The sequence below is a fragment of the Oncorhynchus kisutch genome, linkage group LG13 (assembly GCF_002021735.2).
Source record: "Oncorhynchus kisutch isolate 150728-3 linkage group LG13, Okis_V2, whole genome shotgun sequence".
Taxonomy (NCBI): domain Eukaryota; kingdom Metazoa; phylum Chordata; class Actinopteri; order Salmoniformes; family Salmonidae; genus Oncorhynchus; species Oncorhynchus kisutch.
The window spans coordinates 34,601,276-34,626,905 of NC_034186.2; the positions used below are offsets into that span (position 1 = coordinate 34,601,276).

General features: G+C 40.8%; 2 protein-coding genes across 4 annotated transcripts; one reads left to right on the plus strand and one right to left on the minus strand.

Moving 5' to 3' along the window:
* The first annotated feature begins 250 nt into the window (after nt 1–250).
* LOC109902543 (semaphorin-4E-like) lies at nt 251–20,573 on the plus strand. 2 transcript variants are annotated; one of them, XM_020498977.2, is made up of 19 exons: nt 251–362; nt 551–928; nt 1,081–1,125; nt 2,932–3,072; nt 5,357–6,596; nt 12,439–12,838; nt 12,992–13,134; nt 13,315–13,377; nt 13,532–13,630; nt 13,928–14,027; nt 14,399–14,509; nt 14,787–14,938; nt 15,117–15,289; nt 15,518–15,674; nt 15,829–16,051; nt 16,137–16,252; nt 16,612–16,775; nt 16,898–16,950; nt 17,070–20,573. In XM_020498977.2, exons 6-19 carry the CDS (start codon nt 12,730–12,732, stop codon nt 17,792–17,794), a joined length of 2,388 nt encoding a protein of 795 aa, XP_020354566.1. In that variant the 5' UTR covers nt 251–362; nt 551–928; nt 1,081–1,125; nt 2,932–3,072; nt 5,357–6,596; nt 12,439–12,729; the 3' UTR covers nt 17,795–20,573. The 2 variants fall into 2 exon arrangements, with proteins under 2 accessions (XP_020354566.1, XP_020354565.1); XM_020498976.2 differs by having other exon boundaries at nt 2,971–3,072.
* LOC109902542 (secretory carrier-associated membrane protein 4-like) lies at nt 16,283–24,900 on the minus strand. Of its 2 annotated transcripts, XM_031786079.1 has the most exons (8): nt 24,637–24,900; nt 24,041–24,072; nt 23,235–23,363; nt 22,958–23,114; nt 22,757–22,858; nt 22,366–22,483; nt 22,016–22,191; nt 16,283–17,539 (listed from the first exon to the last, which is right to left on the minus strand). In XM_031786079.1, coding segments are annotated over exons 2-8 (690 nt in total). In that variant the 5' UTR covers nt 24,048–24,072; nt 24,637–24,900; the 3' UTR covers nt 16,283–17,538. The 2 variants fall into 2 exon arrangements, with proteins under 2 accessions (XP_031641939.1, XP_020354563.1); XM_020498974.2 differs by lacking the exon at nt 16,283–17,539 and having other exon boundaries at nt 20,579–22,191; nt 24,637–24,897.
* Nucleotides 24,901–25,630: the final 730 nt, after the last annotated feature.

Consider the following 25,630-nt stretch of genomic DNA (forward strand, 5'->3'; position numbering starts at 1 on the left):
CTGAGCCATACTTACAATATGCCCTTAAATTCCGCAGTGCACACCTACAGTACCAACGTTTGAGGACACATGTGACTGCAAGACAACTATGTGTGTAGAGTTTAGTAACTCAGCAAATGTTGTTTTTTAATGTAGTCGACAACTCTTTGTAGTTATATGTGCATCCCCCATCACACCTCAATGTCTGGTTTCAGTATGTGGTAAATGTTGAGCACTTCCTTCCACCCACACATATAGAGTCCTTCCTCATCTCACGCACTCAGGTACTGTAGCTATGACATGTGGGGACACACTAAGAAGCCCACCATTAAGCCATAAAATGGCCATCTGGAGAAAAGTGACCCTCTTGCTGTTTCTTACAGGTAGGATTACTATTCCTTGCTCTTCAACTCATCAATACATGGTTTAAATTTGACTATATATTTATTTATTTATTTATTTAACCTTTATGGTCATACAAACATTTGCATACTATACTCACACAATCTCTTGTTTGCGTCTAAATGATCAAACAACTAATCCCTCAATTGTGTGCATTCTCCTGCGACAGGAACGTTGGTGAAGCCTGGTCTGAGCACTGTGATCCTGGATCAGCCACCAAGGACAGTGGAAGTTCCTCTTGGTTCCTCTCTTACCCTGAACTGCAGTTTTATGCCCCAAACTCGTGTCACGGTGAACTGGTATTTCAGCCCAACTGGCCACTCAAGCTGCAGCTCCAATACACTGCTGAACAGCAGTACCCATTCGGCTGACAAAACTGGGAAGCTGGATGCTGGGGGTCATGTATCTAAAGAATCTAGAGAGAGTTGGTCCAGATTAATTCTTAAAGATGTCACACACAATAACAGTGGATGGTACTTTTGCCATGTCTCAGTAGAGATTCCCGTCCTTCAACAAGCATGTAGCAATGGAACTCAAGTTAATATATGTAAGTAGAGAAGGAAATCGATTTTTATCTCATTCATCAGTCTCTGTGAAATGTTTAGAAATGTTATGATGATGATGAGCACTACTGTTGTTACTGAATGATATACTGTAAATATTTTTTTTAAACAACTCATTATGGTCTTTCTATTGCAGCGGACAACCAGATGAAAAGTACCACTTATACTCCATTGATGACAGGTAAATCCTCCAAACCATAGGCGTTTTCACTGTGTGTGTGTGTGTGTGTGTGTGTGTGTGTGTGTGTGTGTGTGTGTGTGTGTGATGTGCGGGTTGACTCATAACATACAGTCATCGCGGGCGGATTTAGGGTCATAAAATATTGGGCGGGTTGAATAAAGAGAAAACAATACCTTAAAAATCCATAAATGTGTAATTATGGTGCCATTTCATTGAGGCTTTTATTTCATTATTTTAGGTTATCTGGCATTAGTGCATAAGCCTAAGCTTTAGAAACTAACTGTATACGTGAAATAGCCTACATGCCAATCGCCAAAGCTTTTGGGAACAGGCAGAAAAAGTTCACTTCGATCCACCAAGGCAAAAAAAAAATGTAATTCAGTAAGAGATAAGCTGCGAAATGGAACGTTTAAAATAAAGAGAAGGGAGGGCCAGAAAATAAATGTTTGTGAAAGATTTGGGGAAGTAGTAAAAGAGGATAATAGCATGTTATGTGATGATTGTGTGATGGTTGTGATGCGCTATACAAATTCGACAGTCACAAGACTGTTTTTTTGTTATTTTTGTTATTGCATCTTCTTCCTGGACCCTAACCATCTTTGCTCCTTGAAAGAAGTGGAGATCACAGAGAACTTTGCTGATGTCAACTAGATCAGCCTGGACTCATGGACTTGACATAACATAGTAAATGTAAATCTGGGACACTCAAGTTGGTATGATATGTTACATTTGGTATGGTTACATAAGAGGTGTGGTTACTTAAGGCAAAAACAAAAGTTGGCAGGGGAAGGGTTAGCTAAAAGGGTTAGGGTTAGGGTTAGCTAACATGCTAAGTAGTTGCAAAGTAGCAAAAAATGTGTAGGTAGTTGAAAAGTTGCTAATTAGCTGAATTTCTAAAGATGTCCGTGATGAAATTCAAACTCGGAACCTTTGAGTTGCTAGATGTTTGCATTATACAAAAGGTTGTGAGTTTGAATCTCATGACGGACAACTTTAGCATTTTAGTTCATTAGCAACTTTGCAACTACATACTACTTTTTTGCTACTTTGCAACTACTTAGCATGTTAGCTAACACTTCCCCTAACATTAACCCTTCCCCTAACCCTAACCATAAGCAATTAGCCTAACTCCTAGACTTAACAATAACCTTAACCCTAACCCCTAACTCATAGACTTGCTGTTAGCCACCTAGCCACGTAGCTAGAATCCATAACATATATGTTTTGCAAGTCGTAACATATACTACGTTTTGCAAATTCATAACATATTGTACGTCAAATTCGTAACATATAATATGAATTATAATTCGTAACATATCATACGAAATGGGTGATGGACATCCACAAAATAACACATCCATTAGAAATGTAACATATCCTACTAAATGGACTGTCTCGGATTTATGTACAAAATAATATAAAAATGTTCTGAGACTAGACTGACTAGATAGAATGAATGAATGCTTCAATCTATTTATGCCATTATTCTGGTGAGCAAGGGTTTATTTAGTCTTCTAGGGCAGCATATAATGACAGAAGAGAAGTTGACTAACAAATAATCTACCAAAATGTCAGAAAAATGCTATCTTTGCCAGCGCATTTTCTATATTAGCAGGTTAGGATCGTGTGTGGTCCTCAGATTTTCACAATACATATAGTTGGGTGATTGTGGTAGGGTTATTAGCTATTGCGAATGGGTAAGGGTGAACAAACAGCTGACCTGCACACCACTAATGTGTGTGTTTGTGGGTGAGAAGATGTCAAATGAAATAACTGCTGTTTACTCCCTCCTCACCTTCCAATCAGTAACTCTGTCTCGCCCTTCCAATCGGGTTCTGCTTGTAGACTGGAGGCTGTGGGTAGCAGTGGGAGCAGCGAGTGCCATACTTGTCACACTGCTAGTGGTCATCTGGATCTTAATACAACGAAGGGGATGCAAGAGCAGAGGTACAAGACAGTTTTTGTTCCAAAATATATTTATCTAGTATACATATTTTGAACTTAATTTCAAACCAGATCTTGTGACCTAAAGCAGAGAGGAGTAGTTTGTAGAGGGGGAGGATGATCAAACCTAAAGCAGAGAGGGGTAGTTTGTAGAGGGGGAGGATGATCAAACCTAAAGCAGAGAGGAGTAGTTTGTAGAGGGGGAGGATGATCAAATCACATTTTATTGGTCACATACACATGTTTAGCAGATGTTATTGCAAGTGTAGTGAAATGCTTATGAAACAGATGAAAGAAAGCTCTGTAATATATATACAGTTGAAGTCTGAAGTTTACATACACCTTAGCCAAATACATTTAAACTCAGTTTTTCACAATTCCTGACATTTAATCCTAGTAAAAATGTCCTGTTTTAGGTCAGTTAGGATTACCACTTTCTTTTAAGAATGTGAAAATTCAGAATAATAGCAGAGAGAATGATTTATTTAAGCTTCTATTTCTTTCATCACATTCCCAGTGAGTCAGAAGTTTACATACACTCAATTAGTATTTGGTAGCATTGCCTTTACATTGTTTAACTTGGGTAAAACGTTTTGGGTAGCCTTCCACAAGCTTCCCACAATAAATTGGGTGAATATTGGCCCATTCCTCCTGACAGAGCTGGTGTAACTGAGTCAGGTTTGAAGGCCTCCTTGCTCGCACACGCTTTTTCAGTTCTGCCCACAAATGTTATATGGGAGTGAGGTCAGGGCTTTGTGATGGCCACTCCAATACTTTGATTTTGTTGTCCTTAAGCCATTTTGCCACCACTTTGGAAGTATGCTTGGAGTCATTGTCCATTTGGAGGACCCATTTGCGACCAAGCTTTAACTTCCTGATTGATGTCTTGAGATGTTGCTTCAACATATCCACATAATTTTCCGTCATGACGCCATCTATTTTGTGAAGTGCACCAGTCCCTCCTGCAGCAAAGCACCCCCACAACATGATGCTGCCATCCCTTGCTTCACGGTTGGGATAATGTTCTTCGGCTTGCAAGCCTCCCCCTTTTAACTCCAAACATAACAATGGTCATTATGGCCAAACAATTCTATTTTTGTTTCATCAGACCAGAGGACATTTCTCCAAAAAGTATGATCTTTGTCCCCATGTGCAGTTGCACACCATAGTCTGGCTTTTTTATGGCGGTTTTGGAGCAGTTGCTTCTTCCTTGGTGAGCGGCCTTTCAGGTTATGTCGATATAGGACTCGTTTGACTGTGGATATAGATACTTTTGTACCTGTTTCCTCCAGCATCTTCACAAGGTCCTTTGCTGTTGTTATGGGATTGATTTGCACTTTTCACACCAAAGTACGTTCATCTCTAGGAGACAGAACACGTCTCCTTCCTGAGCGGTATGACGGCTGCGTGGTCCCATGGTGTTTATACTTGCATACTTTTGTTTGTACAGATGAACGTGGTACCTTCAGGCGTTTGGAAATTGCTCCCAAGGATGAACCAGACTTGTGGAGGTCTACAATTTTTTTTCTGAGGTCTTGGCTGATTTCTTTTGATTTTCCCACGATGTCAATCAAAGGGGTAGGGCTTGAAATGCATCCACAGGTACACCTCCAATTGACTCAAATGATGTCAATTAGCCTATCAGAAGCTTCTAAAGCCACGACATCATTTTTGGGAATTCTCCAAGCTGTTTAAAGGCACACTCAACTTAGTGGATGTAAACTTCTGACCCACTGGAATTGTGATACAGTGAATTATAAGTGTGTTAATCTGTCTGTAAACAATTGTTGGAAGAATTACTTGTGTCATGCACCAAGCAGATGTCCTAACTGACTTGCCCAAGCTATAGTTTGTTAACAATAAATTTGTGGAGTGGTTGAAAAACAAGTTTTAATGACCCCAACCTAAGTGTATGTAAACTTCCGACTTCAAATGTATCATAGCACTGAGAGAGAGAGAATAAGAGAGAGAGGGAGACATGAAAAAACAGCAAGCCTTGTGCACTCATTTACAGAGCAGCTAATATGCACAAAGTGAGGTCTGCCCTTAGAGTGTGTTGAATGAGAGATCAGGTGGTATGTGGTTAGAAGCTCTGAGACAGAGCGGGGGAGGATAGGTGAACGTCTCAGGTTCATTCTTTGCAGCTTCTCAGCTGTGTCTTGTCCTTTCTGCCCAGTCTACGACCTTCTTGACAGTGCAGGCTGCTGAGCAAGGACAGTTAATCAGATGTGAATATTTGTTGGTGTGACAATGACTTTGGAGTATTTTTTTTCTTGTGTATTTCCAGAAAATCCTATCTATTTGAATATGCCTCCACCAAGATCTGCAATAAAACAGCCCTCTCCGCATCCAGGAATACAGATGGACAACCAGAAGTTTCCTTCTCCTTTAAAACACACCAGGACCCCAGCCCGTTACAGCAAACATGTCAGGACCCCAACTCCAGCCAGGACCCATGAGAGCAAATATAGCCTAAAATCCTAAGACTTTTTATGATTCCAATTAATCATATTTCCTCTACTGAAACTATGTCAGCAAGTAATTTGTTATCTCATGTGTTGTGAGTGAAGTCTGACTTGGTCCTATCCTGTCCTATTACATGAGCTATCACTTTAGTATGTTTTTTTTTCAGGGACTGCTGTTGATTACTTCTCCAGCAATTGGCATGCCATGGTAGCCTACTAAATTCTGAGAAATTATTGTTGTGTAAATATTATTCTCAGGGTCATTTAATGTTCTCCAAGTTCTATAAAGCGTAATCTAGCAATAAAGAAAATAAGTGCTATTTTCTGGAATTTACAGTATGTTGTATCAGTAGCCTTTGTAAAAAAGACTGGGCAACACACTGTGGGCTTGAAGGAAATATCTACATATGTTAATAGTGCATTAATGAAATTCCATATTTCAGTATTTTCTTGCAATTGTAGTGTCAAAATTGTGAACAAATACTATGTGACTGGCAATTGTGCTATACATGTATGCAAGGACAGAAACATACATCAAGTTCGTTTTAGACAAAGTCTTTAAAATGATAACCTACTAGACAACCACTTCAAAGGTGTCATCCTAAAAACAGAGCCAATGTATCGGTCTAATGTATCAGTCAATCAACGTCCATCCTTCGAAAATAGAAAACATGGTCACGTGATACTTTGTCCCATCTAGGTACTTGTGGTGCTTTCACGAAAACTGGGAACTGTGGCCTTCAGTTCGGAATAATACAAATATGCCCGAGTTTCCAGCTTGGAATTCCGTGTTGGAAGATCATTAAAAAGATTCTGCCCAGTCAGAGTTCGTTTTTTCCTAGTTGTCTTGAATGCACTGTAGTAGGAAGTGGAGATTTCCGAGTTCCCATTTGTTTCGAATGTGGCATTGGTAGAGACGAACTTCATGGGATTATCTAGCTAACGTGCACACTAGCCAGCAAACGTTACAAGTGGAGCCGAAAGAGAATACCGATGTCAAATGGAAGATACTCTGGATCAATTTCTAATGGCGTAGACTGAGAATAAATATAACTGTTCCAGGTAAGTCATGTAGGCCTATTGATATTTGAATTTTCGCGAGCAGCATTTGTTTGGTTGTTCTTCATGTGTGAGGTAAATTTGTAACAAGTGAAATTATTCGCAGCTAACTAGCCAGCAACCTTGGTAGCAGGTAAAGTGGTGTAACAAGATTATTATAAACGTCATACACTCCCTTTAGTGAACACCTTTGGCGAGTTTTAATGTGCAACGTCAGTGATTTTTCACCTGTCTTAATCAGTAATAATTCAAGAAGCGTCAATATTCGCCCGAATAAAGTAGTGTTATACCACGTCCTTTTCATAACTTACCTTTTCCCACCTGTCATTAATTTAATGTCTTTATCAGAATCAGAAATGTAATATTTTACGTCAAATTTATAACAAAGTCCAGGTGTGAGGTTGAATCAGCAGCTGCATCACAGTCAGGTCAGAAACGTTGACCATCTGTCCTAAATATAATTATGCAAATTGTCCTATTAATTATAAGAGAAGTGCTTTCAATCATGTATTATATGGAACCTATTTTTTTGACTAGCTGTCCACTGTTTTTAATCTATTCTTCCAAAGATGTCATCAACACAGACTGACATTAAATATCTGAACAATAAGCTGTATTTTCAATTTATTTAAAGATTGTTTACATTGTAATAGGGAAATGGGTTTATGTCAATGAATATGTAATTAACCCATTAAACATATTGCATAATTGGTAGAATGCTCTATGTTTGTTATCTGCCCATAAGTGATTTAATGAACATGTTGTCATTGTTGTGTATTATGGACACACAATTGCACTGGGATTTGACACATAATGTCAAATCCCAGTGCAAGTGGTATGCTGCATAACAGCTCAGAGGCAGAAAACATTTGTGTAAATTCTCTAAATCAATAGGGATTGATTTTTACCAGTGGAAACACATTGGACATGACCAGCCTGGTATGCCAATATTCCTAGTGGCAAAGTGGGACCTGGTCAATTAAATAGTCAGTTGGCAGAAGTTGGGTATTCTCATGAAACTGTGAGGAGCCTCTGTGAGCAGTCTGAGATTTGAAGGAGTTTATATTTTCCTTTGTCTCCCAGCTCCTGCTGAGACTTGCCCATGATGTGTTTGTGTAGGCAGCCTAGCCATGCATGTTTCACTGATTGTGCTCAATTTGTTAGAACAGGGCCTAGTAAATAAAAGGTTGTCTGTTTATACTCAAGTCATTGTATAAAACATTGTTTCATAAATTGTTATAGCCTATATGAAGGCCCCCCAAGGCTGATCTCACTATTCATAACCCTGGTCATTCATAACCCCATTCATGGAAAAAAAGTTTAGCAATTAGTTGTATTATTCCAGCTAATTAACTTTCTCACCCTAATAACACATCTGGTGGCCTATTGTTATCTTGATAAAATTATTTATTTTAGTAATCTGAGCTAGTGAAAACATAACCTTATCCTGAACTGGGTGTGTTTTTTCCACACAATGGTGTTTCACAACAGTGGCTATGACACAAGGAGTGTCAGAGGTGTACTCCCAGTTTCCTGTTCAAACCCAGCTCCATGGAACACACTGACACTGCCATTCACTGCTCTGGTAAATCAGTTACAGTACAACTCAATTCTGTGCAGCAGTAGCCTACAGATTAGGAGAGGGCATTTTTGCTCAAGTCAAATGTAGAAGCACTAAGGCCCAGGCCCTATTCTCAGACCATCTGCACCAAATCAATCTTCAGATTATGAAATTGGAGTGTCAGTACGAGTTTGGGTTTTAGTATTCTGGGGGCTGCCATATCCAGTCTGCCACAAAGTACACATTTGGATTCCCTTTGCCTAGTCTAGTGGAGCGCTACATATTGAACTATGCCAGAGGTGATTGAACTTAATATCCACGACTAAAAATATCTTAATGACAGGAGAGTCCCGAACTGTTTAGAGAGCGTGGCGGTCTTGACCCCTGTTTGATTCCTGTAAACCTTTTCTGGCTGAAATTGTCTGATCACCTCCACATCTCTTCTCACTTAAGACTTTCCTGCTTTTTACAGGTGGCCTTTGAACCCTAATCCTTTCCAACTTTCTCCCTCTAGGCTGATAGTGTTGACACTCAATGAATGTCATTGTCGCTATATACAGTGCCTTCATAAAATATTAAAACCGTTTTACTTATTCCACATTTTGTTGTTACAGCCTGAATTCAAAATGGATTTTAAAAAAATATTCTCACCCGTCTACACACAATACCCCATAATGACAGTGAAAACATGTTTTTAGAAAATCTTGCTAATCTTTTGAAAATAAGGGTTGTGAATACTTTACAAAAGTACTCACACCCCTGTGCTATGACACTCTAAAAATGGAGCGCTTGCATCCAATTTCCTTTCATCATCCTCTACAACTTGATTGGAGTCCACCTGTGGCCAATTCAATTAGACATAATTTAGAAAGAAACACACCTGTCTATATAAATTCCCACAGTTGACAGTTCATGTCAGAGCAGAAACTATTGTACCATGAAGTCCAGGGAACTGTCAGATCTCCGAGAATTGTGATGACGCATATATCTGGGGAAGGATCTCCATCGTTGGTAAATGGAAAAAATATGGAACTACCCAGACTCTGCTTAGATCTGGCCGTCCGACCAAACTGAGAAAACGGGCAAGAAGGACCCTGGTCAGGGAGGTGACCAAGAAACCAATGACCAATCTGATAGAACTCCAAAGTCCCTTGGCTGAGATGGGAGAACCTGCCAGAAGGACAACAGTCTCTACAGCACTTCACCAATCTGAGCTTTATGGGAGAGAGGCCAGACTGAAGCCACTCCTGAGAAAAAGGTACATGACGGCACGCCTGAAGTTTTCAAAGAGGCACGTGAAATACTGCGTGCATAATCTTTTGCCTTGAGTCAATAATTGTACTATTTGGCCTGAATGCAAAGCGCTATGTCTGGAGAAAACCAGGTACAGCTCAACACCATCCCTACCGCAAGGCATGGTGGTGGTGGCTTTATGCTATGGGGATGCTTTTCAGTGGCAGGGACTGTGAGACTGGAAAGGATAAAGGGAACAATGAATGGCGCCAAATACAGGCAAATCCTTGATGAGAACCTACCTCAAAGTGCAAACGACCTTAGACTGGGGGCAAAGATTTGCGTTCCAACAGGACAATGACCCCACGCATACAGCCAAAGCAATGCTAGAATGGCTTCAGAACAAGAATGTGAAAGTCATTGAGTGGCCCAGCCACAGCCCAGACTTGAATCCTGTGGAAAGACTTGTAGATTGCTGTTCACCGTCGCTCCCAATCTAATTTAACTGAGCTTGAGAAAATCTGCAAGGAATGGGAGAAAATCCCCAAATCCAGATGTGCAAAGCAGATACAGACATACCCAAGACGACTCAAAGCTGTAATCGCCACCAAAGGTGCTTGTACAAAGTATTTACTCAGTGGTGTGAAAACTGTTGTAAATTAAATATTTCTGTATTTCAATTTCACAAAATGTTTTGTACAAATGTTTTCACTTTGTCATTATGGGGTATTGTGTGTAGATGGGTGAGAAACTCTTTAATCCATGTTGAATTCAGGCTGTAACACAACACAACTTGGAATAAATCAAGGTGTATGAATACTTTCTGATGGTATGATAACTGAGTGTACAAAACATTAGGAACACCTGCTCTTTCCATGAGACTGACCAGGTAAAAGTTATGATCCCTTATTGTTAAATCAACTTCAAACAGTGTAGATGAAGCGGAGGAGACGGGTTAAGAATTATTTATTTTTTAGCCTTGAGACAATTGAGACAGGGATTGTGTATGTGAGTTATTCAGAGGGGGAATGGGTAAGAACAAATATTTAAGTGCCTTTGAACAGGGTATGGTAGTAGGTGCCAGGCGCACCGGTTTAAGAGTGTCAAGAACCTCAACGCTGCTGGGTCTTTAATGCTCAATAGTTTCCCTTGTGTGTGTCAAGAATGGTCCACCACCCAAAAGACATCCAGCCAACTTGACACACGTGTGAGAAGCATTGGAGTCAACATGGGCCAGCATCCCTGTGGAACGCTTTCGACACCTTGTAGACTCCATACCCCAACGAATTGAGGCTGTTCTGGGGGCAAAAAGGGGTTCAACTCAAGATGAGGAAGGTGTTCATAATGTTTTGTACACTCAGTGTATATCCAAATCAGCAGGTAGCCTACTTAACTCATTTAGCATACCCTCAACATCTGCTTTGTAGGTGAATTGCATCAATTATGGAGCTGTCAATGGTTGCTTACTGATTCAGGCATGATGCAATCAGTATTAGAAAATGTATTCAAATTGAGAAGTTCAATTGTACAGATTATATAACTTGGGCTTTGCGTAGTTCTAAATTTCAAAAGTGTTTTTATATAGATCCTCAATCTGGTTTCATGGGGCTGTACTAGAAAAAATATCATTCATCTCCAATAAAATAACTTGTCATCGGAAAGTGAGGGTGGTTGAACATGTGAATGGATGTGGCTTAGGTGTCATAAAAGCTTCACGAATCAACAGAGTGATGTGAATAGTGAAACCAGACTGGAGGGCCAGTGACATCATTTGACAACGTGTTTTGCATTGACTCACTCAACTTGTTAAATGTTTCATTGTTGGCCACAAAAGACTAAAAACACCAGGAAATCAGCTCCAAGTGATTTTAATTTTGGAAATCTGTTCCCAAGTATTCCCATGCGTAATAGAGACACGTGATCATATACAAATGTAAGCAAGGTTTGAAATGTTTTGGTCAAATATTATATATTATATCAGATATTATATCTATATCTGTATTATATCTTTTTGCGATCAATTTGTAGTCTACAAATTATTTGTAATTATGTTCCGGCCCCCTGAACATCCACTTAAAAAGTCATCCCGCGGCTGAATTTAGTTGATGATCCCTGTTGTAGGCATTCCTGCTTGTCTTCCATGCTTGAAAATATCTGTCAAACACAGTGAATAACAACTTGTAGTCATTCAAACCAGCTGTAGTGCTTAACTGTAGTCTCCCTCGCCTGAGGCGTAAAGTATGTGTGCTCTCCCTGCTCTGTCAAAAGTTGAGCAGTCGCTAGCATGCACCAGCTCGTTTCTGTGTTTTTAAAGTAACAAGAAACCAGTTGCAAGGGGCTATTTTTTTTGTCTGTTTAACAGCATTTCTGTGTTTTTGATCTCCGAAATAAATAAGTCCTCAGTGTTTTGTTGCCTGTCATGGATAGCGCCCTAGGTTTTTCTCGTGCACGTGACCTGGCTTGGAAAAACTCTGCATGGGCCCTTGTTTAGTCTAAAGGACAGTCTGAACACAGTCTACGCAATGGATCCAACGGAGGGTCGTTTGTGTAGCTCTCTACATAATTCTTAGTACTTTTGTGAGGCTGAATTTTTCGAACTCGACGCAAATGGAGCTCTGTTTCCGTAGACTGAAATCACTGTGGAGAGCCCTTAACTAGGGCCCAGGGTTTGTCCATGTCAGGTCTTATGGAAGGGAAAAACGCAAGTGCTCTAGTCATAGGAGCAGAAGGGATCCAACCCAAGTATTAAAACCAGTGAATCACAGGAACCTCTGAGTGTTAAATTAGAGAATCAGTGTGATTTGCATGCATGCCCCAACCTGAGCATATTTCCAGCTGCTAGTATCCTGGTAATCAGAAGGAAGCGGCACACACCCAGGTCCTTATCATTGGGGGCAGACAGACTGGAAGAGAGAGTAAGGGAGGTGGATACCTATTAATTTCTTTCTTTTAGCCAGTTGGATCATAAAATCAATATGATCTTTTTGTCTTTAGACTACTTCATGCAGTCTGAGTCGCTCTTACTCATGTATTGTGTTCTCATGTCCCTAGATGAGAGCCTCAGGACCAGCATAAAGATCCCCTGAATTGGGAAGTTTGAACTACCACGTCCTACAACAGTACCTGGGACAGTATGGATTCTCTCCTGAGCTACAGAGGAGGTAGCAGCAGCTGCAACTGTTTATGTTGGAGGCTGATACCATCATAGCTATTGACCATCAGAACACTAATACTGGAGTCTCTATAGAGACATGAACTGCTGACCTTGAGCTACAGTGTGTTATTGTGTAAGCAGGACTAAGCAGTACTCCCACACACCCCCTCCCACCTGGGCACTACGCCATGTCTCCTCTCTCTGCTCTGGGTGTTTTCTGTGGATTGTTCCTTCCTCTGTCTCTCAGTGAATACAACACTCACAACTGTATCCCACGGAAGAGTGTCCTTTACCAGGGTAAGACTCTCACATCTCACCCTCACTCCCTGTTTTCTCATAACGGTGTAGTGGAGTGCATCTGTTTCCTCAAATACTAAAAAGTTGGAATGAACACACATACAGTTTGTGATACAGAGCAATCATTGAGTTTTCGAATGCTTTCCTGTTTAGACAATATGAAGCTGTTCAGAGAGGAAGGGATTTGTAACTACTCCACCATGTTGGTTCGAGAGGATTTGGGCCTGCTGCTGCTCGGGGCTCGAGAGGCTATCTATGCCCTGGACATCAATGATATTTCCATCAAGAAGTCATGGGTATTCAGATATCCTCTTTAGCTATCAGTTATCCTGTATCATTTGCATACATTATTTTATAAATCACAAATGGACTGCAATAAAAGGCTCCTGTAACTACTCTGTGGTGACCTAATACCAATGCTTTAGAATCATAAATCCATTACCTAGAACATACTTTGATGTGCAGCTCTCTGTTAGGTATACTGGCGGGTCACCAAGGAGAAACAGATGGAGTGCACATACAAAGGGAAACATGCTGAAGTAAGTGGCTCCATCAATCATGAAACAGTTCTCCTCACAGATATCTGTGACGTGAGTTGTTTATCTGAACACCAACTGAAGACAGGACAAACAGAACCAGATAAATTCACTGAAATCCATAAAATGACTAATTCTCATCCCTGTTCTCTTGCAGATCGAATGCCGTAACTACATCCGGACGCTGCATAAAGTGGATGATGGCAGAATGTATGTGTGCGGGACAAATGCTTTCAGCCCCACCTGTGATTACATGGTAAGAATAGCTTGGCCAGAACAGGACAGTTAGGACATCTTCCTGTAAGAATAGCTCTGGTATTTGAAGCTATCATGTGACTGCTGCAGACAGGCAGTTGTCATTTAATATTTACAGTGAGTGTGAAATGTTTGCATGCTACAGACACCTGCCTTCACTCTCTCTACTGTTAGTGGACACTGAGTGTAACACATTTTGCCCTCTGAGGATTAGTATAAAGTATATGCCTACATCTCACTCCCTGAAACAGTGTGAATGAATACAATTAAATAGTGGCTTTGTTTGTGACCCTGACAGACGTATTCTGAAGGACAGCTGAGACTAGAGGAAGCGCAGGAGGAGGGAAAAGGGAAATGCCCCTTTGACCCCTTCCAGAGATATTCATCCATCATGGTCGGTATGTACTGTGCCTCTCTTGTCTGTCTCTGGTTATCTGCTCTCACACAATGACCGACTTGTGCATCCATTGAAGTCCAACTTGCACCAACTGAAAAGTGGGGTTTCAAAGGTGCAATCTAGAACTTTCATTTTTGGTTGAAAATGCTGCCGCTGCACTTGTTTAAGTGGGGGGGGGGGGGTTGTTGTAAAAGTGAAGGGGCTGGGTATTTGTGTTTTATGCTTTATGGCTCAATGTGTTTATTACTTTGTTGCCAGTGGCAAAATTTAAAGATTGCACCTGTAATTCTCTAAATACTTACAATATTATTTACTTTTCTTGAAGATCCATTATGTTTCCCCCTTGTAATTCTTATGTCTCTGATCTGCCAGGAAATGACCTGTACTCTGCTACCTCAATCAACTTCCTGGGCTCTGAGCCTGTTGTTCTCCGCAGCTCTTCCTCTGCTCTCCGCACCGAGTTCAAGAGCTCCTGGCTCAACGGTCAGCTCTCCTTCTCTTTTCATACTTGTTATAAACTTCTATACTGCTATACACCATGCCTTATATTCTGTTCATTTGTGCACCATATCTCCTAACACCTGCAGATGAACTTTGAATGGCAAAATGTATCCATAGCATTTTACATACTCTGTACCTTGAGTAATAGCCTAGATCCTATAGGTCTGTGTTTTTGAATTATGAAACTGAACTTCAACTACTCCTGTAAAACAGTTCCTGATAGGTAGCGTAATAAGTGCTTATTATGGTTTGATTTCAGAACCCAACTTTGTGTACATGGACCTTGTCCCCGAGAGCAATAACAACCCAGAGGGCGATGATGATAAGGTCTACCTGTTCTTCAGCGAGAACGCCATGGAGTATGACTTCTACAACAAGCTCATGGTGTCACGAGTGGCTCGTGTATGCAAGGTAACAACTTGTTACCAATTTACTTTCAGCTGCAAGAAGTACAAGTTTCATTGGTCCATACATGGTATTTTAAATATAAAGAACAGTACACTGTTTAAACAGTGCAAGGGTATAGTGTGTGCATGTGTCCTTCTCTCCAAAAGTTTTCACTTGTTTGACTAGAACTCACACTGTGTAGGGGGATATGGGCGGCCAGCGGACGCTCCAGAGGAAGTGGACGTCGTTCCTGAAGGCTCGTCTGGACTGCTCTCTGCCAGAGTCCAGCCTGCCCTCCATTGTACAGGATGTCTTCCTACTCAAAAATGATGACTGGAGCAAAAGTGTTTTCTACGCGGTGTTCACTCCCCAGTCGTGAGTATTCTCAATAGAATCCAGTGACTTTCCAGTGATTCTCACTATGTTTTAAATGGTTGCTTTACATGCACGTTTACCATAATCATAGGGCCAGGAGTTTTCCCCAACCATGTGACCTGACCAGGTAAAAGCCCTGGCTAATGGAGGGATAACTATGGCCATAATAATATATATTTGTGGTTTGAAAACATCAAACATGTTTTTTTGACTGTGTGTTTGCGCTAGGAGCTTGTCCGACATGTCTGCAGTGTGTGCGTACAGTGTGTCAGCTATCGGAGACGTGTTCAATAAGGGGAAGTTTAAGACACCAGTGACTGTGGAGACGTCCCATGTGAAGTGGGTAATGTACAGTGGAGAGGTGCCCACCCCCAGACCTGGAGCCGTAAGTCCCAATTGAATATAATTGTGAATCTCTAAATGGTTTAGGTCCACAAAAGGAAATGATCAACTTTTCTACATTTCAACTACTAACTCAGCACTAATAAATGTATTATCATTATCAAGTTATTACCACTCATCAATCCTTTGTTTTTCAGTGCATTAACAATGCAGCACGGGCCCTTGGGATGGAGCGCTCCCTGGACCTGCCAGACAAGACCCTGCAGTTCATTAGGGACCGGCCCCTCATGGACGAGGCAGTGCGCCCTCTGACCGGGGGTCCGCTGCTGGTCAAAAAAGGTGCCATGTTCACGCGCCTGGTGGTGGACAACGTGCTAGCTCTGGATGGAGAGAGATACGCAGTCATGTTCATCGGCACAGGTACTGTACAGCACACACACAGCCCCAAAACAGACTTCTTCTGGCAGTGGATATCAATAACATGGGTGTCCTTCTCTTCTTACAGAGAACGGCTATGTGCAGAAGGCAGTGAACTATGCTGGGGAGATGTTCATCATTGAGGAAATACAGCTGTACCAGACCCCAGAGGCTATCAGGACGCTACGCCTCTCCTCCAGCACGGTAACACTAACTCAAGTCAATCAAACTTGATTTGTATCGCGCATTTAACAAATGCGTTCTTCAAATTTTTTATTTGCAACTCGGGTTTAAAACCCCAAGGTGCAGCAACATTTTACAAAACAACATTTTACTGATAAAGGTAATTCATACAATGTAAACATAACGGTTTTTCATGATCAATGTCAGTTTATAGTTGTCTACAGGCACTTCTGCAGACCGATGGTTACTCATTTACGTTTTATTTCCTTGGCACTTACAATAGAGCATTGTCATTGCTGTTACTAACCGTGGGTGGAGCCGACTCATCGAGCTGCTGACACTCATGTGGTATTTGCTTGTTTGTATTATTTTTTCCTCAGGGTCAGTTGTATGCAGGCTCAGATTTTGGAGCAGTGCAGATGCCTCTGAGTGACTGTGGCCGCTATGAGTTGTGTCTGGACTGTGTCTTGGGCAGAGACCCTTACTGTGGATGGGACCTCTCCACTGGCATCTGCTCTGCTGTGGCCAACTCATCCTCTGACACGTACGCTCCACACTAGCATTTTCACTGGGGAGTAACCTCTGACTTTAAATAAAGATTACAAGTGTTTACTATATGTTAGAATGTAAGTATACACTTGATATATTAGGGTATTTGTCTTTCAGGAACATGATTCAAAGTCTAAAAGATGGTGATATATCAAAATGTCCAAAATCAGGTAAGTTGATTTCACAATATTTCACAATAAATGTTCAGCACATTACCAACAAAGAACAGATCTAGTCATCACTTCCTTTGACAAGTAGATACACATAGAAATAATTGCGTTTTTTGCAGAGACTGTGAAGCCAGAGAACTACACCTTAGTCCCTGGGAACAACATCAAGCTGCCGTGCCATCCTGCCTCCAACCTGGCACAGGTACACTGGCTCTTCTTAGGGCAACAGCTGCATGCTGACGCTAAGTATTACATCTACAACGGAGGAATCCTTATTCTTAATGCCTCTGCCTCCGACGCGGGCCAGTACACCTGTGAGTCTGTAGAGCAGGTGAAAAGCAGACCACACACCAGGACTATGGCAGTCTATCAACTGCGGCCCCACACTAATGCAGAGGGTGAGGAGGAGGAGGAGGAGACGACGACGACAGAGTCCCCCCATAGCCACAATACCCCACTACCAGAGGTGCCACAGACTTTGGAGCCCCCGCTCCCTCCTGAGTCATGGAGTGTAGACAGCAGGGTGGTAGGCCTGCAGGTGGCGGTAGCCCTCCTCTCTCTGATGCTGCTTGGTCTAGTAGCCTGGAATCTATATAAAAGGAGCTTTAGAAACAGATCTTCAGAGAACTCAGGTGTGGGCCAGGTGAAAAGGCTGTCAGTTGACTACATTCAAAATAGGACTTCAGTGATTAAGTTGCTGGGACCTACACCCAGTCATAACGCAAACAATAACCATCACGCGGTCATAGCTTTCAAAGGGAATGGGGAGCACCACTTTTCTCCGGGAGGCAATATTTCCACTATGGATGGGTTGGGTTACATTGACAACGAGTCAGAGATCTGACCTTGAGTGTAAACCACTCTCTGGGGTTTGCTCTCTTTCTCTCACCAGGCAGCTGATTTAGGACACTATGGCAATGTCAAGCTCTGTACATTGGACTTGCGATAGAGGGGAATGTTTTATATTTTTCTAGGAATTGTCCAGAAAAACATTTTCCCACCAGGTTGAATTTATTTGATATAGTCATGCCATAATGGAAATATACAGTGAGCTCCAAAAGTATTGTGCCCAGTAGAAATGAATGGTAAATAATGCATTGTTGTGAGTCACTTATTGTAAATATGAATAGAATGTTAATGTGGCTACAGATAGTCCTGAATGAATTGTGATTAATTAGAAAGTTACAGATCAAATATCATACCCACCTCTCACAATTACAATAACAGGGGAGGTTAGCATGATATTTGTGCATCTAACTTTCTCACTCATAATTATTCACAATTTCATTCAGGACTATCTGTAATCATGATAGCATCCACATTAATGGAGAAGTGTTTAGAAGCATATAATTTTTTATTTACAATGAAAGTGACTAAGATGACAATATTATTTACCATTAATTTCTATTGGGCACAAAATAATCTGAAACACTACCAAAACAAACAGCAAATGCATCCAACAAGTTTGTAGAAAGGGAAAGACCTAGTCAGTTGTACAACAGAAATGTGTCTTCCGCATTTAACCCAACCCTTCTGAATCCGAGAGGTGCGGTGGGCTGCCATAAATCGACATCCACGTCTTCGGCGCCCGGGGAACACTGGGTTAACTGCCTTGCTCAGGGGCAGAACGACAGTCACAAGCTTGATGTAATAATCATTGTGTGTTAAGAATATGGGATCAAATACTGAACTACTTTAATACACAAGTGGATTTGTCCCAATACATTTGGTCCCCTAAAATGGGGGGTGGAGGTGGAAGAGAGAGACAGACTATGTACAAAAAGTTCTGTAATTTCTAAACGGTTCACCCCAGATGGATGACAATTACTCTCAAATTAAATCTGACATTCTGCACTTCAACCTCAGCCATTGTATCATTTAAAATCCAAAGTGCTGGAGTGCATAGCCAAAACAACTAAATGTGCCACTGTCCCAATACTGTTGGAGCTCACTGTACTGTGCTAAATATTTTGTATTAAAGGCCCAGTGCAGTCAATGTGATTTTCCTATATTTTGTATATACAGTACTAGTTAACAGTTGACACCTACTCATTCCAGGGTTTTCCTTTATTTTTAGTATTTTCTACATTGTAGCATAAGTGAAGACCTCAAACAATGAAATAACATAGGGAATCATGTAGTAACCAAAAAGTGTTAAACAAAGTAGCCACCATTTGCCTTTGACAGCTTTGCACACTCTTGACATTCTCTCAACCAGCTTCATGAAGTAGTCACCTGGAATGCATTAAGTTCATTTGTGGAATTTATTTCCTTTTAATGCATTTGAGCCAATCAGTTGTTGTGACAAGGTATGGGAGGTATACAGAAGATTTACCAAATAGGGCAAAGACCAAGTCCATATTATGTCAAGAACAGCTCAAATAAGCAAAGAGAAACAACAGTCCATCATTACTTTAAAAGACATGAAGGTCATTCAATCTGGGAACATTTCAAGTGCAGTCAACGCCCATCAAGCGCTACGATGAAACTGGCTCTCATGAGGACTGGCAGTTACCAGCCTCAGAAATTGCAGCCCAAATATGTTTAAGTAACAGACACATCTCAACATCAACTGTTCAGAGGAGACTGTGAATCAGGTCTTCATGGTCAAATTGCTGCAAAGAAACCACTAATAAGAAGGCTTGCTTGGGCCAAGAAACATGAACAATGTACTTTAGACCTGTGGAAATCTGTCCTTTGGTCTGATGAGTCCAAATTTGAGATTTATGGTTCCAACCGCTGTCTTTGTGAGATGTAGAGTAGGTGAACGGATGATCTCTGCATGTGTGGTTCCCACAGTGAAGAATGGAGGTGTGATGGTGTGGGGGTGCTTTGCTGGTGACGGTCTGATTTATTTAGAATTCAAGGCACACTTAACCAGCATGGCTACCACAGCCTTCTGCAGCGATAGCACAAACCAGATGGGATATCATTCATTTTTCAACAGGACCCAACAACTCCAGGCTGTGTCAGGGCTATTTGACCAAGAAGGAGAGTGATGGAGTGCTGCATCAGATGACCTGGCCTCCACAATCACCAGCCTCAACCCAATTGAGATGGTTTGGGATGAGTTGGACCGCAGAGTGAAGGAAAAGCAGCCAACAGCTCAGCATATGTGGGAACTCCTTCAAGACTGTTGTAAAAGCATACCAGATGAAGCTGGTTGAGAGAATGCCAAGAGTGTGCAATGATCTCAAAGACAGGCTACTTTGAAGAATCTCATATTTTGATTTAACACTTTTGGTTACTGCATGATTCCATGTGTTATTTCACAGTTTTGATGTCTATTCTACAATGTAGAAAATAGTCAAAATAAAGGAACTCTTGAATGAGTTGGGTCCTTTTGACTGGTACTGTATGTATATGTAGCAGAAAAGCGATAAATACAAAAAGGGTCCTCAGAATGGTATGGGTAAAAATGTACAGCAACTGACGTCAGTCACTTCACTGGAATTAGTTTTTCTTCTGGGAGTTTGTTTTACACAATGACAGACAGATGAGGTCTGCCTGTCATAATGTCCCTGCCATTATGATCTACTGAAAGCTGTGAATACAGTATTGGTATGGCATTTTGTACTGTATTGAAAATAAATGCATACTTTAAAGTATGAAGTAAACACTCATGTGATAATGGTTTGATTGAAATGTTTATGGTAGTGAGTCATTGCTAGTCTCGTACGACCCATCCTGATCTCGCAAGCTTACATTCTGTTTCACTCCACGGACACAGTATCTGTGTAGCGAAACAGAATGAAAGCTTGCAAGATCAGGGTGGTTCGTGCTAGGCTTAGTCATTGCAGCAACACATTTGAAGCATTTTCAAGAATGTCTTCTAAATATTCACTACAGAATGACATGCATTACAGACAAGCCATACAAAGCAAATTAAAAATAAACCTCATTATGGTAGTTAACCCTGGCGATGAACACGTCAGTATGTGACTTAACTTATTATTTGATTTTTCTATTCAAGATGAATGGCTGCCGCTCTCCCAACCACATTGTAAACACAAAGCTCCAGCCTGGAACACACTGACTGAGATTAGCTGTTTTGGAGCACTGGCTAGAGAGAAGGGGTATTACACAACAGGGCACTGACCATCAAAAGCAAAGAAGGATCAGTGCACTCCACAGGATGAGTGAAAGATAAAAGGCTCAAGTTGAATTAGAAGGATACAGTATCTAGCATTAGTGATGTGTTTAAGCACATTTCTCATTGGCTTCGTCTAGTAGCAACACTTAAGGCGACAGTCAAGGGGAGAATTTTTTTTACATGCAAATACCTCATGTACAATTAAGGCGCATTTAGTTTTCAGAAACAAGGCAAAAGCAGATCAAGCAAGAAGAAAAGGTATCAAAAACTTAACACTTGTAATATCAATAAAAAACGAAATACATCTCATCACTAAATAAAAAATGCACTATATAAACATCCATATTTCCAACTTCAGGGAGAGGACCCTGATCCTTCAGTCATGTCCAGTAGTGTTAAGGCTTTTGTTTATTTCATGAAGTACAGTATTGTACTGGCAAGAATTGATCACCGAATATGGCTGCCAAAATTGATCAAAAAAAATTTTGAATCATCTTGCTTCTTTTCTGTTTCAGACGTATTAATTCTGCTACTGTAATATAAAGACCCCTAGCTCTCCAAGTACAAAAGAAAATCATATTTTTTTCCCCCCAGTCGCTCTTTCAAATATGAGGGAACAGATTAATATTTTGAGAGTAGAAAATAAATGTAAACATGTAATGGATCATATTTTGAATCTCCATCACACATTTTTCCAACAATATAAGGCTTAGATGTGTTTCCCTGGAAAAGCTTCCCACTCCAGTAAACAATGTCTATAACAGTGGCCTCTTAAGTCTAAAACAAAAGTACTGCTGAATAAAGTCAGCTAATTATGCCTTTTTTCCCCTTAACATTCTTACTTAAATTCCAGCTATGCATTTCATATAGTGTCAAGGTGAGATTGTACTAGTGTGGCGTGGTGGACTATCTTGCATGCCATGGAATAAAGTGCTCTGTCTCCATCTAGAGTCCAATTAGGGTTTTATTTACCAGGGGCCATTGTCTGGGTAGCTTGGCACAGCGGGGTATTGGGGTAGGCTTGGGCCAGTTTCATTGATAGCATTGAAGCCGGCCTCTCTCACAGGGGCACTCTTCCAGAGTCCAGTGGTCCACTCTTCCTGTGCACGCTCAAAGCTGCCCCCTCCGCCACGGTACATCCCATGAACCTGATAGAAGCAGAGCAGACAAACCAACCAGTCATACAGTCATGAAAGTTCATTCTCTTTCCTTGCCTACAATGAGAATTGTCAAAACGGCGGTGTATTTTTTCTGGTTTGTGTATGTGTTTCCGGGTACTCGTGCATTTTTCAGGTGTGTGTGTGTGCGCACGTTGGACTCACCCTGATGAGAACCAATCCCATCAACACAGTCACCAGAGTAAAGAGCAGAGCTGAGAATAGCATGACTACAGCAGAACCCACGTTGTAGCTGAAAAACAGCACTGTCGCGATCCAACCACTTTGGGGGTTTGTGGTGGAGCAGTGGGGTTAGTATTTGTCAATGGCATGAATACTGGATTACATCAACTGTAGTTATTCACCTATTACAGCATGACACTGCAGTGAGTAAAATTAAGGTGGCATTGATACATAATCTACAGGTGATCTTTATTGCCAAACTGAAGATTTTTCTATATTCCTGAGGTAAGTGAAACACAAGCCATTCAGATATAGCAGCCAAAGTCCTAAACAGTCCCTTCCAGGCTTGAGGAAATAAAATATTCATACTCACCAAGCACCCCAACCAGAGATGCCCACAGTCTGAATGAGAGCAAAAACACACTGGAGGAAGAAGATGAAGAAAAATGCCATGAAGTTGAAGGAACTGTCAGCTCTAAGAAAGACAAAGGGAGTTATGAAGTCAGTCAAGAAAATTGTATTTGGAGTGAAAAATGATAGATGTTCGGCTTGACGTTTGTTGAGTGGACCTTACCGAAAGGCCTTGTAGAGAGGTCTAAACCAGCATGTGTAGCTACACGGACTGAAGAGAAGAAGCCAGAGCAGGGAAAGGCCAAAATTGGCTGCACTTCCCCCTCCTGCCCACCAAGCTATGCATGACACCACGTTCACACACAGTGTGACTGAATACACTGCAGAGAGGAGCAGAGATAGCAGAAAACATTAACATTCACTCAGCATTGAATGAAACACAGTCCAGTTCCCAGAGTAGCCCTGTGTGTGACTCAAGAAGGTTTGTTGGTGTAACTCACACATCCAGAGGTTGTAGACCCTGCGCACCAGCTGTCGGTGCGGGGCTGGGATCTCCTCCTCCACATTCTGGTAAAAGCAGGGCTTGATTCGCAGGAACTTAGGCAGCAGTGGGAAGTTGTTGACCCGCTCTGAAAACGGATGATTACAATGTGGGAAAACAGCATGTCAGTGCAGAGATGGCACAGGAAAACAAGAATACAGTGAAATTTGAGATTTTCTTTAGCGATATTATAACAAATGGTGAGGCACAATAGTGAAAGTGGTCAGTGTTATCAGTTGATCTTTATGTCCACAATTTAACTATGAGAATTTGTGATTAAATTATCATAATAATATACAACAAAATAATAAATAGAGTTACATGTCAGGATATTATTTGACAATAAATAGTATTGTTTTGACAATTGTAATATTATTTTTGCACTAGTTGGCTGTAGCTGCACCAAAACTCCAGTATTTCTCCATCTTCTTTTTAAATAGGGAGACAATTTGATTTCAGAACTTATTTCCATGAGTGATCAAAACTTGTTTTCTCATGGCTCCCTCTTGTCCAGCTGCAGCAGACATATGGTGAGCAATACATATAGCATCTTGAGAATTGCAACACATCGTATCGGCACCAATGTATCGGGATAATATCATATCAATAGCAATTCCCAGCCCTACTGAGTATGGTATGGCTATTTGAAAAAAAGGATTGAGTGTGTCACTTATAATCTGTGTCATGCATATGCATTACTTGTAGCAGGTACATGTCATGTTTCATGAAGAACATAATTGAATTGCAAAACATTTCGATACAAACCTGTCATTATGAAATCCTATGCGTGTCCTTTCCTGCAACATAATACAAATAATTGGCACTTTCCATCTCATAAAAATTCAATGGAAAAAAAAAAGTATAAATAATTATCTGGGGACGTGCAGTGTCTAATTTACAACTAAACAACAACAACAAAACACAAGTCATATCAAGATGATGACAAAGGTGAAATTATATGCATGAGATGGCCAGGTCACGTGCCCCTACTAGATACGGGTACGCTAACTAGGAGGTAATATTTTCTGTAAACCCAGTTTAAATAATAAACGTAGCTTTGATACATGTATTATGTTAAGTTAAGTGGCTAACTATGATTTTGCAATAAAATAAGACCACGCGTAAAATAAAATGTTTGAATAACTAAACTACCTCTATTAGCAAGCTAACGTTAATTAGCTAGTACTGTCAGTATGTAGATGATGATTTGTTAGCGGTCTTCAAGCGAAATGTAATGAAAGGTCTAGCTGCCGAGTGGATACAGTGAACTGGTTGATAACAGATTCAATGTTATTTAAAGAAATAAAGCTAGTGACTGTGTAACTTATTTTCTTGTAATTCAATGTTTCGCTAGCACCTACCTGAAAACCACTAACTCCAGTTCGGTTCGGGATGGTCGACACTAGCTACCACAGCCACAAACTCATAAACCCCGCCCATTTCTACAATCTATCTTCTTAAAAGCAGATTTTTACAGCTAAACCTAATCTCAGTCCTAACCTTTACCACATTGCTCACTTTATGCCTAACCCTAACCTTAAATTAAGACCAAAACGCGACATTTTGTTTTCATAAATTTGTACGATATAGCCTATGTTGACTTTGTGTCTGTGCTATCTAGCTAGTAGAGGAAACTGTTGGGGTCGCGTCCAACCAAATCTCCCGCACTGCATTGAGGGAGTGGTAGTTCAACACAGGTCCCACCAAGGCAAATTTGAATACGATTGTTTCGATTGTGAATCTACAGATCCCGTGATCTTATATAGTGCGTGGAGGGAAGACGTGTGGCTTCAGAGAGAGATGGATGATTCTTGTCCCTTGACATGATAACAGCTACGTTATGGAAAATTGACAATTATGTATTTTCTTGATCAACTATCAGTTTTGTGGAGTTGATGTTGAATATGATTTTCTATTGTCAGGAGTTTACTATTGCCCGATTCCCTTGACATAGGTTATATTGTATTTACCATATGGTTAGGCTACATATTGGTACCGTACAGTGTCCTAGAAATATTTTCTACAACACATTTTGCACCCCACAGTAGCAGAAACCCAAACAGAATATGTGAAGAAACTTCACTTCTGTTGATCTCAGTCATACCTAGTTAATCCATCACTAACTCGTCAATTTGCATCCCACACCTCAACAAAAGGTTCATACTTTACCAAACCATAGTATTTTCTGGTGATTTTCATTGAGACATGATACTTGCCAACTGTCTCCAATGAGTTAATCAATGATCATTGTGTCTGTAACTCTGAATTGTATTTATTTGTTGAGAGAATGCATCTGACAAGGAGGAGCCCTCACATGAAGGCGTTGTGAGAGGAAGAGGAGATCGACAATAAATT